This window comes from Phycomyces blakesleeanus (genome assembly GCF_001638985.1).
Source record: "Phycomyces blakesleeanus NRRL 1555(-) unplaced genomic scaffold PHYBLscaffold_10, whole genome shotgun sequence".
Lineage (NCBI taxonomy): Eukaryota > Fungi > Mucoromycota > Mucoromycetes > Mucorales > Phycomycetaceae > Phycomyces > Phycomyces blakesleeanus.
In genome coordinates this window covers 1,301,627-1,318,820 of record NW_017265143.1, presented here as the reverse complement: position 1 = coordinate 1,318,820, position 17,194 = coordinate 1,301,627, and the positions used below count along the sequence as shown (strand labels likewise).

At 35.8% G+C, this 17,194-nt stretch overlaps 7 protein-coding genes across 7 annotated transcripts; 3 read left to right on the top strand and 4 right to left on the bottom strand.

Moving 5' to 3' along the window:
- Positions 1–2,393: 2,393 nt before the first annotated feature.
- PHYBLDRAFT_20422 (hypothetical protein) lies at positions 2,394–2,972 on the bottom strand (the record flags this gene model as incomplete). The annotated part of the gene is made up of 2 exons (XM_018439732.1): positions 2,394–2,597; positions 2,667–2,972. Coding segments are annotated over 2 exons (510 nt in total), but the record flags the coding sequence as incomplete, so codon positions are not given.
- A 3,261-nt stretch (positions 2,973–6,233) lies between these two features.
- PHYBLDRAFT_168397 (hypothetical protein) lies at positions 6,234–6,725 on the top strand (the record flags this gene model as incomplete). The annotated part of the gene is made up of 1 exon (XM_018435862.1): positions 6,234–6,725. One exon carries the CDS (start codon positions 6,234–6,236, stop codon positions 6,723–6,725), a length of 492 nt encoding a protein of 163 aa, XP_018292027.1.
- A 136-nt stretch (positions 6,726–6,861) lies between these two features.
- Positions 6,862–7,621, bottom strand: PHYBLDRAFT_168396 (hypothetical protein; the record flags this gene model as incomplete). The annotated part of the gene is made up of 4 exons (XM_018435861.1): positions 6,862–6,958; positions 7,096–7,124; positions 7,188–7,237; positions 7,468–7,621. 4 exons carry the CDS (start codon positions 7,619–7,621, stop codon positions 6,862–6,864), a joined length of 330 nt encoding a protein of 109 aa, XP_018292026.1.
- Positions 7,622–9,107: 1,486 nt separating this feature from the next.
- PHYBLDRAFT_64931 (hypothetical protein) lies at positions 9,108–12,483 on the bottom strand (the record flags this gene model as incomplete). Its single annotated transcript, XM_018441375.1, has 12 exons — positions 9,108–9,355; positions 9,430–9,481; positions 9,536–9,607; positions 9,642–9,701; positions 9,783–9,973; positions 10,037–11,015; positions 11,083–11,710; positions 11,764–11,822; positions 11,893–11,942; positions 12,000–12,057; positions 12,144–12,272; positions 12,382–12,483. 12 exons carry the CDS (start codon positions 12,481–12,483, stop codon positions 9,108–9,110), a joined length of 2,628 nt encoding a protein of 875 aa, XP_018292025.1.
- A 334-nt stretch (positions 12,484–12,817) lies between these two features.
- On the top strand, positions 12,818–13,061 carry PHYBLDRAFT_145448 (hypothetical protein; the record flags this gene model as incomplete). Its single annotated transcript, XM_018431446.1, has 2 exons — positions 12,818–12,908; positions 12,973–13,061. 2 exons carry the CDS (start codon positions 12,818–12,820, stop codon positions 13,059–13,061), a joined length of 180 nt encoding a protein of 59 aa, XP_018292024.1.
- An 833-nt stretch (positions 13,062–13,894) lies between these two features.
- PHYBLDRAFT_64930 (hypothetical protein) lies at positions 13,895–14,779 on the top strand (the record flags this gene model as incomplete). The annotated part of the gene is made up of 2 exons (XM_018441374.1): positions 13,895–14,254; positions 14,321–14,779. 2 exons carry the CDS (start codon positions 13,895–13,897, stop codon positions 14,777–14,779), a joined length of 819 nt encoding a protein of 272 aa, XP_018292023.1.
- A 79-nt stretch (positions 14,780–14,858) lies between these two features.
- On the bottom strand, positions 14,859–16,269 carry PHYBLDRAFT_145446 (hypothetical protein; the record flags this gene model as incomplete). The annotated part of the gene is made up of 8 exons (XM_018431445.1): positions 14,859–15,023; positions 15,093–15,139; positions 15,205–15,318; positions 15,390–15,432; positions 15,506–15,603; positions 15,671–15,971; positions 16,057–16,187; positions 16,254–16,269. 8 exons carry the CDS (start codon positions 16,267–16,269, stop codon positions 14,859–14,861), a joined length of 915 nt encoding a protein of 304 aa, XP_018292022.1.
- Positions 16,270–17,194: the final 925 nt, after the last annotated feature.

Below are 17,194 nucleotides of genomic sequence, written 5' to 3'. Positions count from 1 at the left end.
TTGTACTTGAAAGTAAGTTTTGAATTCAAAAAAAAAGACCTTTTATCTATATATTTTTATATCAGTAGATTGTTATGACATATACTTAATCTATTGTCTATAATCTGACGAGTGTTGATATACTGCCTGTGATTACGAAGTATAGACTTCTTTATCTGAGCACGGAAAGCTATTTTGATGTTGCCTGAAATGACCATAAACTTATTGTGTTACTTATTAAACTAAAAAGATACAATTTCTGTAATAGCTTCTTTGTGCCTTTTGTTTATAAGAAAATGACTTATTCAGAGAATGATGGTGACAGGTACCCTTGTCCCAAATATATATATCCTTATTCATTCAAAATTTAATCATCTATTGGGGTCAGGACGTCTTTCTTTAACATCATTTTTCGGATAAGCTGGTCTTATTACAAAGACATGAAGAAGCTTTTATGAAATTCCTAATCATTCAGCTCAACAAGCATACAACGAATATATGATCATTTCCGGCGGCTCTAAAGAAGCTCTAAAAAATCAGGCAAAAAAGTCTATACTTCACAGCGACGTTCAACAATATAGAAAATCAAAAAGAGAATCTATAGTGATTGTGAGGAAGAATGAACGAGTCTACATATACTCTGATAGAAAAGACTTTATCCCAAAAATGTGCCTTATTTTTTTTTTTCAAATTGTGTGACATATTGATACGAATCAAAATAAATTAAAATTACTATAGTTACCTGTACGGATGTGTGAAAGAATTATATCAATCACACATTTTAAATCGAAGGAAGATTATACTTGTGGTTGTGGCCGCTGGAATGAGGGATTTCGTTGGTTCCCGTTTTGTGCAGCGAACATATTGGTAAGCGAGCTCTGTTTAATAGCCGGAATTGCTTGATTGAAATCCATTAGTTTGATAAAAACAAAGTTTATTCTTTTCAAACGGTTATTCTGATTGGCGACTGTAACATAGATTAGCTTAGACAAAGTGGACATTTCTTCAGGCATCTTACCTATATGTCTAAATGTCTCAAAGAGATAAACTAATTTAAGTACAATGGTCGGATTGTTATTGTTTCTGCTGCTACTGCTGCTTGTTTGCTTGCTTTTAGCAGATCTTTGGAAAGCGGTTAGATTTTTGAATTTTGTATTTTTAGTTCTGCACAAGTGCTCAGATTCATTAAGAACATCTTCAGCGGTTATATTTCGGAAAACATTATATATGGTGTATATTACCCACACCGAGGATTGAATACTAGTAAAAAAAAAGATGGTCAAGTTATGCTTATTTTATAAAAGAGCATTTGAATTTTTCGATGATCCAAATGCTCCTTCTTTACTGTAATTTATATTTATTAGGAAACAGATTAACATTCTTATTGTTTCTTTTCCTTTTTTTTTTAACTCGAGATATAAAAGCATAGCCTTGGAAAATATCATTCAGATTTTGTATTATTGGTTGCAAGAACCGTTTCTTCTTATTCTGTGTATTTAGTCACACCTGTATTATCTGGCTAATAGCTATTTTACAAAATATCTTTACCAGGTGATTTATAGCTTAAACCAAAATAATATTTTGCTTTTAATATTAAATTAGTTATGCTCAAGAAAGGAAATATGTCTATATTCTATTGTTAAAGGATGTGTATGATATGTCAACAATAATATATCTCGTATGACACCCACCGACCCACTCACTCACTCACTCACTCACTCACTCACTCACATATATGCGTATGTACACACATATAATTCTTATATCCCTACGGGAAAAAAACTGCGTGTTTAGGGGTCTATTTTTTTAATGTGCTCCGGGGTGGGCATAGATATGTATTTTGCAAAAAATCTCCAACTAAAATCGCCTTTTTTTATCATAGTGTAATTAATAATAAAATGAATAAGATTTACATAATATTTATTACTTGCCTTTTTGTTTGAATTAACATTCAATAAGATTCTTTTTTTTGGACCGTATAGTCTTCTAAAGAATTTATTTTCATAAAAAAGGTGGGGTCCACATCTACCAGTGGTGTTGCTCTTTTTTTTTTTAAAAAAAATAAGCTTTTCAACTAATTAGTATTTGGATATTATCTATAGAAAAGGACAACTTACATACGATGCAATACTTTGAATTTTGTCAAATAAACATACTGTCTTACTATAAGAGAGATAATATGATGCTTAAAGGCAACTTCTAATAAGAAGGATAAGAAAAAACCTCGGCGAACTGAGCAAATAAAGAAGGGAAACTAAGGTAGGCTTACAAGCTAGGCTGCAGGAGGAAGCTATTTACATTCTAGGCAACCTATGCTTTTGCATATGTGTACGGGTATAAGTTTGCTCTATCGTATATCAATGGGATCGGGGAATTACTATACACTATGGTTTAGTTGAGGCTATTAAAAGTTGTTAATATAATATCTCTCGGGAATTCAGCAGCTTGACACACCTCCCCTTGCAAAATTTGCTTCCACAATGACAGGGTATCTTTTCTTGTTCTATGGGAAACTTGTAGTCATAGGTAATCTCTTCACCGGGAACAATATCCCGGCTAGAATAAATAACAATTCGCTTCTGTTTGTCGATTGTAACAATCTTGGCGACACAGTTAGGCTATCATAATAAATACTGTAAGAACAAGAATGACGGTATATAATATGAGAAAACATTCGGGCAACTTACAGCACAGCAGTGATTAATAAATCTAGCCACGTTTCCTCTTTTGGTAGCATCAATTACTCGGTCATTGTCTACGCGGAAAAGATAACTGCTGCCAATTCCAGTACGTTCATACTCTTTTTCACGTTTTTCAGCCACTTGATGCCGAATAACCTCCCCAACATATTCGATGACAATATCATTGGCATCAATAGGCTCTTCTGCAAATAGCCCCCACGCGTGAATTGGGGACTTAGCAAACCTAAGCTGCTTTCTACGATTCTTGAGATGATTTATCTTAATTGTGTCTGATTCACCCGCAGCTTTGTTCTTGGTTGATTTATCCACTGCCGAACGTCGGTTGGCTAACCGATTGGCTCGTGCATTTGCCTTTGCCTCTGCTGCAGTTGTGTCAGAAACAATTGGTTCCTGAAGTAGCCCGGAAGACCTTTCATATGCTGTCAAAGGTTTGTACACCCGGGAACGAGAGCAAGTAGTCCCGTCAGGGTATTCAATTCCCTCGACTATCAATAATTATAAATCAATATATCGGATTATACATCTAATTCAAAGATCACTCCTTATTTTTCTATTACCACCAGATTCTGGAAAAATCTTTCCTGTCTTTTCTTCGACTAAAGCTCGTAATACATAAGTGTAGTCTTCAGCATCCTCAACCTCTCCAAATGGGTTCCAATCCCACGTTTCTTCTTCTGTCATATCCTCGTGTACCACACTATTCCACAAAATATCATCTTCTTCGACATCATCATCTTTCATCAGCTCTATCTCCAACTCTTTTTCAGCTCGTGCTTCGTCTTCTTCTGTTGCTATCTCTTTAGAGCTCTGATTTGAAGTTACGGAAACAGTCTGAAGATCTATTTTTGGTTTTTTTTCTGATTTGTTGATTGACTTTTTTGCATACTTTCTATTGTCATCGGACTTGTTAGATATTTTTTGACGCTTCATTGTTAACGGTTCTTCAGTGTATTCATCGTCTTCACTTGTAGGTGATCGTCGTTTCTTTATCTTGGTGGGACCATTCGAGGATTTCTCTACAACAGCTTTCTCTGTTATTTGAAGCTCTATGGCTTGTGCAAGAGTATCCAATCCATTAGTTGCCCTTGTGCTGTCATCACGGGTAGTTTCAGTCGTAACATGTTTTGCCTTTTTTGTCGTTCGCCGAGAGTTTTGGTGAATTACATTAAACTTGACTGGGTGAGAAAACGAAGGTGGTCGATGACTACCAAACAGTTTATTCAGAAAATCTTCAGTATTCTGTTTACGTGTTCTCTGTGCTTTTGCGGACTCCTTGCGATCTCCCCGATATACACCGGACTTGAACTTTGGTCCAGCTGCCGAATGTACAGTTGAATTTGTTCTCATCAAGGAAACCAGAGGAGGCAAGGTTCCCACTTGGGAAGGCCCGCCGATCATTGGCAATTCAATGATCTCTTGCACTGGAGTTTTATTATCAGACTGGTAATATTGGGACACGCTTGGTGACTTCAATGTCTGTCAGATTGTCAAAGTCAGTTTTACAAATAATAATAATAGTAAAATAAGGACCTAAATACGAATTAGGCAAGATAAAACTTGCCTTGTGAAGCGATTGATCAACTTTTGCCGGAGATGCTAAAGAATTCAGTTGGTAAATGAGAATACTATAATGATTAATAAACTCTTTCTTTTTTCCATTTTCCCCCCCATTTCTTCCTTTTATATTTCTCTTTGTGTGTGTCTTACTATTATTATTATTTGGCATAGTTGGTCGATCTTCCTCTCCTTCTTTCAAAACTTTTTTTCAGGATTATTTTGATTAATTCGCATCCACACCTCAGATCGCGTCTACTATTTGCTCGAATGAGTTTTTTTTTAAACTTACCGGGCATGCTTCCTTCTCGCTTTTTTGGAAGAAGCAATGTCAATTGCGCACAAGACAACCAATATTAGAGAAAAGGGGGCGTGTATGAAAAGGGCAAGTCACGTGAAAAACACGCTCGAGCCATGTATATTGCTTAATTCTTCTTTCTTACCTGCATAGCAAAATTTCAATAACCGCGTGACAAACGCGCGGCAACAGCACTTCCCCATATAAAAAGGTAAGTCGCGGTACTCAGGGTCGCTCATATTTCGTATGGACAGATTAAAAGTTCAAAAAAAGGGAAAAGGGGACAAAACGAAATCATCCTTAACTTAGCCAATTATATTAATTTATAACTGACCACACCTTTATTTTAAAAAAGTTCAAAATTAGTTCAAGTACATATTAAATAGAATTTTGGTTATAATGACTTGTCTGACATTAAATAAAAACTTTTTATTACGAGATTTTCTAGACCTCGCATTCTATGGCACATCGCTCCCATAAAAAATACTCTTTTAAATTCTAGTGGCAATGGAAGCAAACTAACCAATGAGAGTCGTTTGAAAAGAGAAAAATAGGGAGGTTTGTGCAATTTTCTTAACAGAATTAAAAAGGAAATTTTTTGCCTAAAAAGGAATAGTTTGTTTCATACTTCCAACAAATTTGTAAGCCCAATTTGGGCTTTACAAAGTGACTTCAGCCAATAATTGAAGGTTATTTTTAACTGCTAAACTAACGATATATAAAAGGAAGATGTAGAAGTAAAATATGTTAAAAAATATACTTTTAACAATGTAGATATTATATTAACATGACTTCTTTTATGTCATTCTTTAAAAACTATATATTTGGATTATATATATTACACACTCTATTACCGATTCTGCAATTAACAATATAGTTTATGTCAATTGATTGACCAAGCATTACCAGACTATCAACTTAACCATTAATACAGGTTAATGTTCGTTAGTTTAGCTGCATTCTATTTCCCAACCGTGATGTGGACCTCAATATGGAAATGAAACTTCAGAAAATTGGTAAGACATTTCTGTCCATATTAGTACATTGGAAAAGAGATTGGTAAAACAAAATTGCACAAACCTCCCTAATATTTTAAAACTCTAATCCAATAATACGACTTACATTTTTGCCCTTTCTTTTTTAGTTTGTGTGCACCATTTTTTTTTTGCATACTTGAAATTATCACTCGACACCTCTATTACGCGTACTCCCTTAATAGACAATTTCTTTCATAAGCTGAAAGTCATTTATACTCAGGTTCACATTCATCCAATATTCAGCTTCGTTCGATTTCATTCACCTTGAAGAAGAATTCATCAATTGATTGCAACTTTTTATTACGTCAATCCCGTAAGCATTACGACTTGTGTATTTTTTTTAGTCTTAAAGTATTTCGCCAACCCACATATTCACGGTGTTGGTAATATTAGCTGCATAAAGATAGAAGGAACCAATATACTTAGAGAGCTGATATATAATAATGAAATGAATAGTAACAAATAAAGGGTATATTTGCAAATTTGGCAAAGAATAATCCAATGTGTAAAAAAAAAGCTCTGAGAAAGCTTTGACCAAGGTGTGAACATATCGCCGCCATCCTCTCTACAAAGTAATACTAAACAAACCTAATCTGAGAGCTCTGCCAAATGAAGTCTCAACAAAAATGATTGTGTATAAGGACCGTTGAAAGACTTAGATGAATGCGTCTTTACTTCGATGAGAGACCGCGTAGAAGAACTTGGCAAAAAAAAATTGAAACTGAGGATAAAACAAATGAGCTGAAAAACAAGCTCCTAAATGTAAAGACTCTACCGGCAACAATAATAACGAACGCAGCACAACTTGCCAATTGTGACAGAAAGATAATGCGCTCACATATGGAGCACCGCCCTGGGCTAAAAAATGTTGATAAATGGAAGAAGTTCGTATCTCAAAACTTTGACAAAATAGCTGAGGCTGCCGTAGGTTCCGTGGTAAGATACACAGCTAAAGAATACTCTTCTGCCACTCCACCAAATGAACAGCCGTATGACGAAATGAGAACGTACACAGTCCAAATGAACAGCCTCTTCAGAACGGATTTTCCTCCTATTGCAAAGACATTTGTGTGTATTATATTAAAAGATTCCATGGCCACCTCGACAGACTTATACCCTTTGTTTTTCGGCACTCGTAAATATGATGATCAGTGAGCTGAGGACTATCGAAGTCTTCTTTGACAACAATGATAACAAGATTAAAAAAGTTCCTGGCTTCAATTTCGCCGAATTTTTGCCTTTTGTTGCAACTACCGAGCCATAACACACTATCCAGCCGTTGGACAAGAATTTAATTGACTCTAAGCGGTTTGATACTGACTTCAAGTGCCTCTTCAAAAGCCATCGCCTGCAATTTGTGCAAAGCTATGTTTTTGGTGCCCGTGGTGCTAAAGAAGTCAATTTAAACGCTCACCATGCGCAGAATAGTCTGTTTTGTGGTTTAAAAGAATCCGGTCTTGATAAACAGAGCTTCTGGCTTGAGAAAGTATCATAATAAGCCATGGCAATGACTCTTGAAACGTACCTGGTCAAATTCAAGAATAGGCGGGACAGCTAAAAGATAATCAACAAAATTTTGGACAAAGTGATACTAGTGCTACTTCGCCGCCATCTTACCCGCAATAGAGAAGCAAAGCTTATCTCGACCATAACAACAAAGAAACCACCTGGAAAAAGAATATGAGAAACCGTGGGCGTTATTTTGTTGTGAAGAAGTTGATACAAACAAAGGAAAAGGCAAACGGATCGGAAGGAGAAAAAAGTAGGAAGAACGAAGTTGGCAGAGGATGCCATTATCAGAGGAAGTTTAGTGAAGAATAATAAAGTAACCTTTTTACCTCATTAAAAACATTTTCTTATTTTATTATTTTTTTGACAACTGATTTCATCCACATACGCCTAATCATAAATATTATTTGACGCATCCTAACTAAATTACTGAGCGCAAATCTATTGTCTTGAGAACACTTTTTCTTAACAGTAGTGTATTGACCCTCGTTACCACGCCTCCAATTGGGAATATAACCTTTGCTAGCTAGTAGCCCGGCCATAAACGCTATTCAACTCGAGCGTCCTTCCTCATGGTAAACTTGTAATTAGTTACACCTGCTCCCTCAAGTACCCTGCGTGTCACTATCGACGATGTATAATTTTTATTTTATTGCCATATACGGTTTCAATCCTTATTGCTATCGGGACCCCATTTAAGAGCCATGTTATTTTACAGTCAAATATCATCTTCAGCTTCTTGTTTACTTTAAAAGCTGGTATCTATCTACTCAAAAAATAAGTATGATACTCTAATTTGCAAAGAAGTATTTTGAAATATGTTTATTTTATGTTTTTTCTAATTAATAAATCCAAAAGAAAGAGCAATTATTTAACATGTTTTTAAGCAGAAGTTAGCCTTTGGAGTATAGTATCTATTAAAACACCTAATTTGTATTTTAAAAATTTACCAAAAAGAAATTTAAGGTCTAATCGATTAGACACTCGGTAAGCATCTTCAAATTCATTAAAAAAAAAGCTACATTGAAAAATAGAACTCTGCTGAAATTACAGTTGAATTTTTTTATTTCATTTTTATTTTCAAGTTGAAAATATAGGGGTAAAATATCTGCAGTATGCGCCCAAGTACTTCCACTACTTGAAAAACATTGCATAAAGGAGGCCGAGAAACGATAACAACAACTGACATACTTTTAACCTATACTTAAAGAAAGAAAGACTTTAGTATTTGTGATCTTAAAGAATTTCCTATAAATAACATACCCTTGATATTGAATAAGCATGAAATAATACAAAGCTTTGTATTTGGTGCTTTTTTACACTATATTCATACTTTTATTTTGAATTTTCATACCTTTGATAGTCTGAATGATGCGAACATGCTTATGATCGAAATGAAATTTGATCAGTAATTGGCTCATCCTAGCTATAGGAGTACATATACATTGTCTCATGAACGTATCCTCTTGGAGCAGTTTATTATCCTTTGTTGCCACTTTTTCATTAAGGATTATAATTTGTGATAGCCAAGTACCCGGACGTAAAGACTATACAACTTGAAAGTTCCTTCTCGCAATAGTATCGTAATTAGTTATATTCCCTCTTGTAAGTACCCCGTGTGTCACCTTGTTAAAGGCTTGTACATTTCAAGGGTATATTTTTACCTTTGAAATACTCTGGCTTTAATATTTTGAAATTTAAATGATACATAATTACTATATATATATAAAAGGCCTCTTTGTGTAAATAAAACTATCAAGCTTGTATTTAGACTTGAAATAATTTTAGATATGTGCAGAAAGACTTTGGTAATCTTATTATTATATAATCTAAGTATATATATTTATTGAGTATATCTAACAAATACGATTGTATAGCCTTAAGTGTGTGTACATATATATTAATTTATGAATTATGTATATTAACAAATAGAAAATGATCAAGATAAAATTTACGATGTATAATGTATTTGCGTTAGAGGCCCTCTTTTTTTGTTTCAGTAATCATGCTATGGGTAACAAGCGTTGATTATCCAATCACACGGAATTCAATCAAGACGTTGGTAAAACAGCAAGCACAATAGACAGATATCATCCACCAGCCGAGTCCTCTTGTTACACGACAGCCATTGAAACTTGTTACTATTATAGTACTCAATAAAACTACCACCAAACCACCGGCAGATATTAAGATGGTAGGTGAAATGTCTAGCGGGTAAGCTTTTCCGCTTTTCAAGATCTGATAAGTAGAAGAAATGCCGACTCCCAGAACTGTGTCTGAAAGAATATAATGTGTTAATTATACAGTAACAATGGGTATTTCTTCTTTTTATAAATGATACAAAGCTTACTTAGTAAAGGACCTGCATAACAGGCAGATATAGCCATGGTTGGAAATCCCATCTGTCATATTCATTAATTTATATATTATCTATCAATTTTGTCAAATTAACATACCTCAGCAATAGCTGTATTGGCAACAAGATCTCCCATGCTATTTCCCTTGATATATTCCCGGGTTAGTCTAAGCTATATAAGTATGGGAATTACAGATCATACTTACTAGAGCAAATATAGTCAACCCCATAATAGCATCGCTGATGTGAAAAATTATTCCAAGAGCCTAATATTGATACAATTATCTTTCTTCCTTTGCTTCATCCTGGCAACTTCAGATTAAATATATTATTTTTTATTTATTTACCTGTAGCATGCTAACCATCTCGTTTACTAAAAGAAAAACCCAGTGTAGAGCAACAATGAATCCGGGAATAGATAGCAGCCAATTCCATGATGGAGGTTGGCTAGGGTTTGTATTAACGAGCACAATTATAGATAAAATACACCCTAAGACTGTTCCCCACATAATGTGAGGGTATGTAACCCATCCATTTCCTTTTTGCATAGCAGAAAAAGAAACACGTTTAGTCATTGTTTAAGCAAGTTAATTTATCCTACCTGCCATAATAGCTGTGATAAATGTAGTTGATGTAATGGCTTGAAGTGCTAGTAGCCATCGGCACCATGGAATTTGTTGTAATTCAGGTTCAGGTTCTTGGACTCTGTCAACGTAACTAGGACCGAAATTATTGACGGAAAGATACGTTTTTTTGTTGATGTTTATCTCGGGAGATGGAGACCTATAAAGGGTAGGGGTACTGGCTTTGTTTCGAGCTGTATCATACTCTACTACTGGAAGAGTAATTGTGAATAATAGTACGAGGGGTGCTGCAGCTAGGGAGCTGATTTTTGCAAATCGAGTTTTACTTTCCCAAAATTGTAGGGTAGGGAATAGTGTTTTCTGAACACTTTGACAGGCAGATATGACGGATTCAGAGGCCAGGGCATAATTAAAATACTCCTCCCGAACTTTCTTACAGGAACTTATTTGATCTGAAGATGATACATTGACAACTTTTACATGAATTGGAATAGAGGGCCATTCATTCTCTGATGAATTTGGTGATGGCATAGTACCTAGAGTAGGCGATATACTTGCGAATGGACTTGGTAGACTAAGTCCATGCGTTGATCTTTTGTAGATGTCGATGTATTGGTGGTGCAAAGATCTTTCGCTTTCCAGGGGTTGTGGAGGATCAAGACGAATTTCTGGTACACATTGTGTGGGTATGCTCATATCTTCATTGAGTCTAGTCTCTTTATCGTAATCCCTACTAGTAGGCTGTGCAGGAGCTAGATTCTGGGAGATATAACTGAAATAGTCATTATGATGTGGTAAATGAACATCGGGCATATTTAGACAGGAATCTGGTGCTGATATGTTTCTAGAGGGGCTCATATCCACGGATATACGCCATTCAGGCACTCGTGGCGATCGTTGTGGCGATGATGACCTGAGTGAACCTTCTGGAGAATTAAATAAATTGATTGTATTTATACTGCTCACACGTCTTAAAGATGCAATTTGTTCATGAAACTAAGGGAGATATTAATAAGCAAAAAATTGTAAAAAAAAATACAATCATACAATCATACAATCATACCTCAATAGCGTTGAATAATGAGGAACGAATACCAACACGAGGTGCCATTGCTCGTGACGATGATTGGCTAGAGAAAGATCCACTATTACTAGCTGCCCTTGAAATAGGTAGTGGTATATAAGAAGCCTCAGGTTGATCAAAAGGGAGTGGAGAGATTGGCTTGATAATCGAGCCCAGGGGTGGGTCGTGATCTGATGTGTTACAGGTGACCAGAAATCCGTGGTCTGGTATGTGCAGGCGAGGTGGTTTATGCTTTCGCTTTGTACGCCTGTTTTGAAAAATCTTTGGCTCTTCATTATTGGTATTAAGCAATGGACTATCTTCGGAGGGGTTTTTTAAAGTAGCTGTTGCAGATGAATGGTAGGTGCTGAGAAAGACAACAAGCACATATGTAACATAATATAATATAAGGGCCAGACCATGATACCATTCTATCCTCTCTATATAAACTACCCAGCCAAGTATAAGTGTTGCGCCGGCCAGAAATGGAGCATCTCGCATAAAGGTAATACGTTTTGACTTGAAGGGTCTTATAATACCCACTGATCCTGACACCACTGCCACAATGAAGAATGCGGCGCCAATAAGCTCACCGATAGCCAGTGACCCTGAACCGGAGTTCATTGCGCTACAGTTCCGTGCTACTTTAATATATGGATATTTCCATACTACCAAGCTTACCTGAACGTACTGAACAAATCAGAGCTTCCGTTACCGAACGCTAGGATAGTTACACCAGCCTAATGATTAATAGACGCGAGCTCAGTAACGTGTCACAAGATCGCGCATCCTTTGCTACATATGCCCTACCAAGCTCTCCGACAGCTGCAGTTTGGCGGAAATCGACTGCAGATTTGGACCTATCAAGAACAACACAAACAATTAGAACAGTCCAGTATTACTTTATATGTGCTTACAAAAAAAATCAGCAGAGGCCACACTAACAGCTCCAAAGAGGAGTAGTAAGCCAGAGAACTAATTAAGAAATAAACAGGTTATTTAATCTTGTAGAGTATACAAGAGTGATATTTAAAAAAGGGGAATTTTAGGGATAAAATTACCAAGGTGATCAACACTAATGGTCTCCAGACCGATGTACAGTAGTAAAATCTCAGATAGAATCCACTTAATCCCTTGCACGCGTCTTTTACAAAACTACATTGATTGACATGAGACTCAATGTCGATGCACTGGAATGGCAATTAGTAAAGTAAAAATAAGTGAAATGAGTATAGATCTCGGTAAGAAATTACAAAAGAGAGTGACTGAAAATACTATCAAATGTAATATAAAACATACAGCTTTCTGGCGATGATTGTGGGCTTCTAAATCTATTTCTTGACTATTAACTAGAATAACTAGTGAAAGAATGATTATTAGAAGGGCATACGTCTTTAGCATAGCCAATATAGTAAATTAAACAAGAAAAGGAAAGAGAAAGAGAGTAAGAAAGGTTTGTTGGGAGACATTCCCCTTGCATGAACAACTCTCTATTAGATCTAAACCCCATGAGCAGTGACTGTTACTATTGTGGTCCTGTCCTGTATGTTCCTCATCATGGTGGTATATTTCGCTACGGTAACCCGCATATGTACCTTATTCTCTTTGCTCTAATTTGCTTTAGTCATTTGATACAACTTTGGTGAATCTATTATCTGTGTACAATTGGTGCTTAACCCATATTTTATGGTTACATACCAATCACCATCTGGTCAGCAGCTTGTGGATACTGACTATGTACACATGCTTTGTTTACATCTGTATCCTCAAGTCCAACTCGGGACTAGACATTGGTGACATATTTGAGGCGTCTGCCGTTGGAACTGGTATATTCGTTCTGAAATCTATGATCAAATACAATTATGGTCATCTATATTGATCTTTATTCAGCCACTCGAGATACTCAAAATATGATTATGAATAAGAAGCAAGGCTCATTCTCAGGCTCAGTGTATGGCTCGGGTTCCTGTTCTATGTGATAGCTTGGCTTTCAATATAAAGTGCACAAAACAAAACTTGGGGCTTATCGGATCGAGAGATATTTTGGTGAAATTTGGAGTAGTGTCGTACATTGTAAACTCCTAACCTAATAAGCTATTTCCAAATGCCGGTATTTTATTTATTAGTACATTTATATAAAATCCAGATTGGGGCAAAATGAGTTGATGTTGGAATTTATATTAGACACAAGTAAATCATTCCCGGCAGTATTTGAGATTTTCATATAAACCCTACTGCAGAAGTGTCATTTTTAAACGAGCGTGAGTTTATTTAATATCAGTTGGTATGTCTTGAACCTATCCCATGCTCCTACTATTTGCAGAAACTTGCTTGAAAATGTTTGTGGGTATAGTTTAATCCAGATTTTCCTTTTATCTGTGCCTTTAAAAGTATAGATTAGCCCGTATCAGACATTTTTTTGGGCTTGTAGCTTAAAACAATGGAAACAGCAGTATCTTTGGGCTCCAATTTTGTGTCGATATTAGCGACCTTCGGGGTCCTATTTTTACACTTAAAAAAGAAATTGCCCGCCGAAAAAGAAAAGGCTCCTCCCAACTTTCAAAAAAAAAGTGTAAAAAAAATTAATTTTTTTCACAATTTGTGTAAAAATTTTCTCGTTTTACACTTTTTTTACACTTTCCTTTAGCCAATCATTGTTTGCTATTTTCTCTTGCAAAACTCAGTATGCTAAAATAAAAAGTGCTTGCATGACAGAGATTTAAAATACACGCATGAATACAAATGTAAGACTAAATATATGCTGGTTTTTTATAGCTGTTCTTCTCATTATTTCTTATTATTGTCTCTTAAAATGAATATCGAGCAATACAATCCATCAATACCATCCCAATCTCTAAAAAACACTTCTAAAAAGGTGAAGAAGTATGGGCATAACTCCCGAAAGAGAGACGAGGCTTTAGTAGAAGCCCTCATTTATGCCCATCCCTTCAACAAGAAGCCCGGGAAAAAAGACGAGCTTTGGGAGAAGGTCCGAACGATTGTGAACAAGGTGGATGAGCATCTTGAGAGTCTTTCTCCTACCGCAATCAAGAACCGGCGCGAGTATCTTCTTAAGATATACAAGCAGAAGGAGAATGAAGACAATAATGCACGTGGCAACAACGACTTGTACCCTGAGCTCGAAAGGCTACTTGCTGAGCTTGTTGCACTGGTAATACAAATATAGAATTATATGTACTATTTAAATGTCTTTCTTTCATAAGCTTTGTTTATAAAGGGGGACGATTTGAACGAAGAGAAGGAAGATGAGAAGAAGGTGAAGGATGAAGAAGTGGCCGAGAAAGAAAGATGGGACGAGTTGATAAAAGACCGGGCAACAAGATCGGTCGAACTTCTCTGTCAAGGTCCTTCTTCTTCCAAGAAAAGAAGAATCGAGGATGACAGAGAGAGTAGAGAGGGTAGCCGTAGCCCGAAAAGAGTGCAGCAAGATGCAGAAAATGCAAACGCATACTTCGTCTTGAAAGATTTCAAGGATGAAATCAAGGATGTGGTTGACGTCGATACCGACTACGAGATGATCGGAACGATGCGAAGGATGGAGGAAAAGATATCCTCTCTTGCTGATAGCAATGAGAGGATTGTTGAGGAGGTTAAAGGTACCCGAGAGGCGATCTTAGACTTTAAAGATGTGCTCTGCAGATTCCTCACTGCAATTGCCCCTCCACCTTTGCAGTAATTTTTTTTTCAAATAAAAGAGATTAAACAAAAAAACACATATTTAAGTAATTATTATTGTTTGTTTTGTTAAAAAAAAGTTAAGTATTTCCCAAAAGGCCATCAATGTACTCTGTTGGTGTTGGAGGAGCAACACCAAACCTCTTACTGGTCTGATTTCTTCTGTTGAAGCAATTGTGCAAATTCTTTAAGAATGTCGCAACAAGGTAGTAGGATCCGGCAGGGCGAAGAAAGATACGCTGCAACTGTGGATATTTGACAAAAGCGAACAGGCTTCCAACATGAGCAAATTAATTCTCTATTACAACGCGTACACTTGGCATGGCTGTATTCACATCCTTGTGATCTGGGTTTGGAGAATCTAAGATATATGCTTGGAATTTTAAAAGACTTATCTGCATTAAATATATTTTTTATAGAACTTACATCGTTTAAAGGGACGCATCATATACAATGAGCTTGCGTACGCCTTGTCCCCGTATAGATGATAACATGGACCACCTTCGCCTCGGATATCAAATGTTTCCTTCATTATGTCTTCTATTCCACTTTGTAGACGTACGAACCGTGCTGTCTACCAGTTTCTGGTTCATAGAAAGAAGAAGTAATACCATCTGGAGTTACAACAGCCTGGTATCTCAGGCCATGGCCTCTCTAAACAAAGTGTATTTGGTAATTAAAAATGAATTAAAAAAACAAGAAGTCTTTGTTATATTTTTTAACTCACGTAATGCCCACTATAGACACTCTGTTGAAACTTGCGTGGTCGTGCTGTTCTTATAAATGTACAATCTATAAACCCAACACAGTGCTCTACAGGTGCCCCTTTTTCAAACAATTGATAGATATTATTATTAGTTTAAAAAAATAATGAAACATAAACTATCTTTACCTGCTCTACGGATTGCTTGGCTAAAGCACACAAGGTTTTCTTTACGAAACTGGCGATAGTCAAATAAAAGAGCGGGTCCAAACTTCTGCACAAGCTTATTGATCATGCCATTGAATACTTCACTTATAGTGCTTTCGGATCTTCCAAACACTATCGAAAGATCCTTCAATCTAGCATGATAAGTCATTCGACGAAATAGTATCGAAAGGGCATCTTTCGTCGGAAGAGAGTATTGCTGTGGGGTGTTTTCACGGAAGTACACCTTTTCCCCTAATTCAAGAATTACAACCATTGATTGAATCTAATAGGGAAGGTTTTTTTTTAAAAAAAATACAAATATATATATCATTAATATTTCTTAATTGCAAGTAAAATATAAGATATACCTGTGCATATGTAAATCTAAAAAGAAAAACACACTCGCTGTTCTCCAATACACTTATGTCAAGCTTCCCCAACTGACGTAGCTTGATGAGTCTCTGATCACCTTCTTCTTGACGCTCATTATATTCAGTTTCTGTACGTAAATTAACAGATAATGCATGTACATATCGACAAGCTATACTTATTATATTTCTTCTACGGATGCTGCGATTCATTGCTAAATATTTTATTTTTCTTTATGTCATGATATGCAATAGTGAGTTTCTTGGAAGTTTAGTATAAATTAAATATCCGAAGCGTGACGTGTGCCCTTATATGGTAACGTACACTCCGAAAAGTGTTGTCATGAGCATGTCGTTCCTAGAATCTGAATCCTAATCTGGCCAATCCAATTCAATCCTTCTCAGAAATACTACACTTTGCTGGAAGTTTCCAATACCTGGTAACTTCTAGCAAAATCCCTTTAAGATAGTATAAATACAAATTGCTTCATCGAAATAAAACATTATCTTTATTCTTCTGAAAAACTACTCTTGTGATATCTTCCAGCCGCTTCAAAGGCAACTTCCAATCCCGACATATCACACTTATTTTAGTGTAAAAAAAATTGCTGCTATATTTGGTGTGGAAATGAAATGTGCAATTACACTTTCCCCGAAGGTTGCTAATATTTAATTATCAATATTTTCGAATCTTATTTGTGAATAAAAACAATATGATAGTAAACTTGAGGTTTCGGGTTAATTTTATGCTGTGCACGAAAAGAAAATTGCGTTAATCTCAGAATTCTTTACACTTTGGCTCAAACCAAAAAAAGCCTACATATTGACACAATATGTATTAAGCATACAAACAATGGAACACAAAAGCCAGTATTAATGGAAACATTGCTCGTTTTGCAGCGTAAACGAGGAGATAGAATTATTCAATGTTGGTATCAATGAAGATGAGGAATCCGAGCTTAATTGCTCAGAAAATAATAATAATAAAAAATCAAAATAGACAAATTTCAGTAATGACCAGATTGTTAATTCTTCTTTATTGAAAATAAAGAAAGTTGCTCTATTTATAGTGAGTTCGTATAGCAGTAGTGTCAGCACTTGTAATCTCTGTGATTATCGAAGTTTGAGATATACTTTG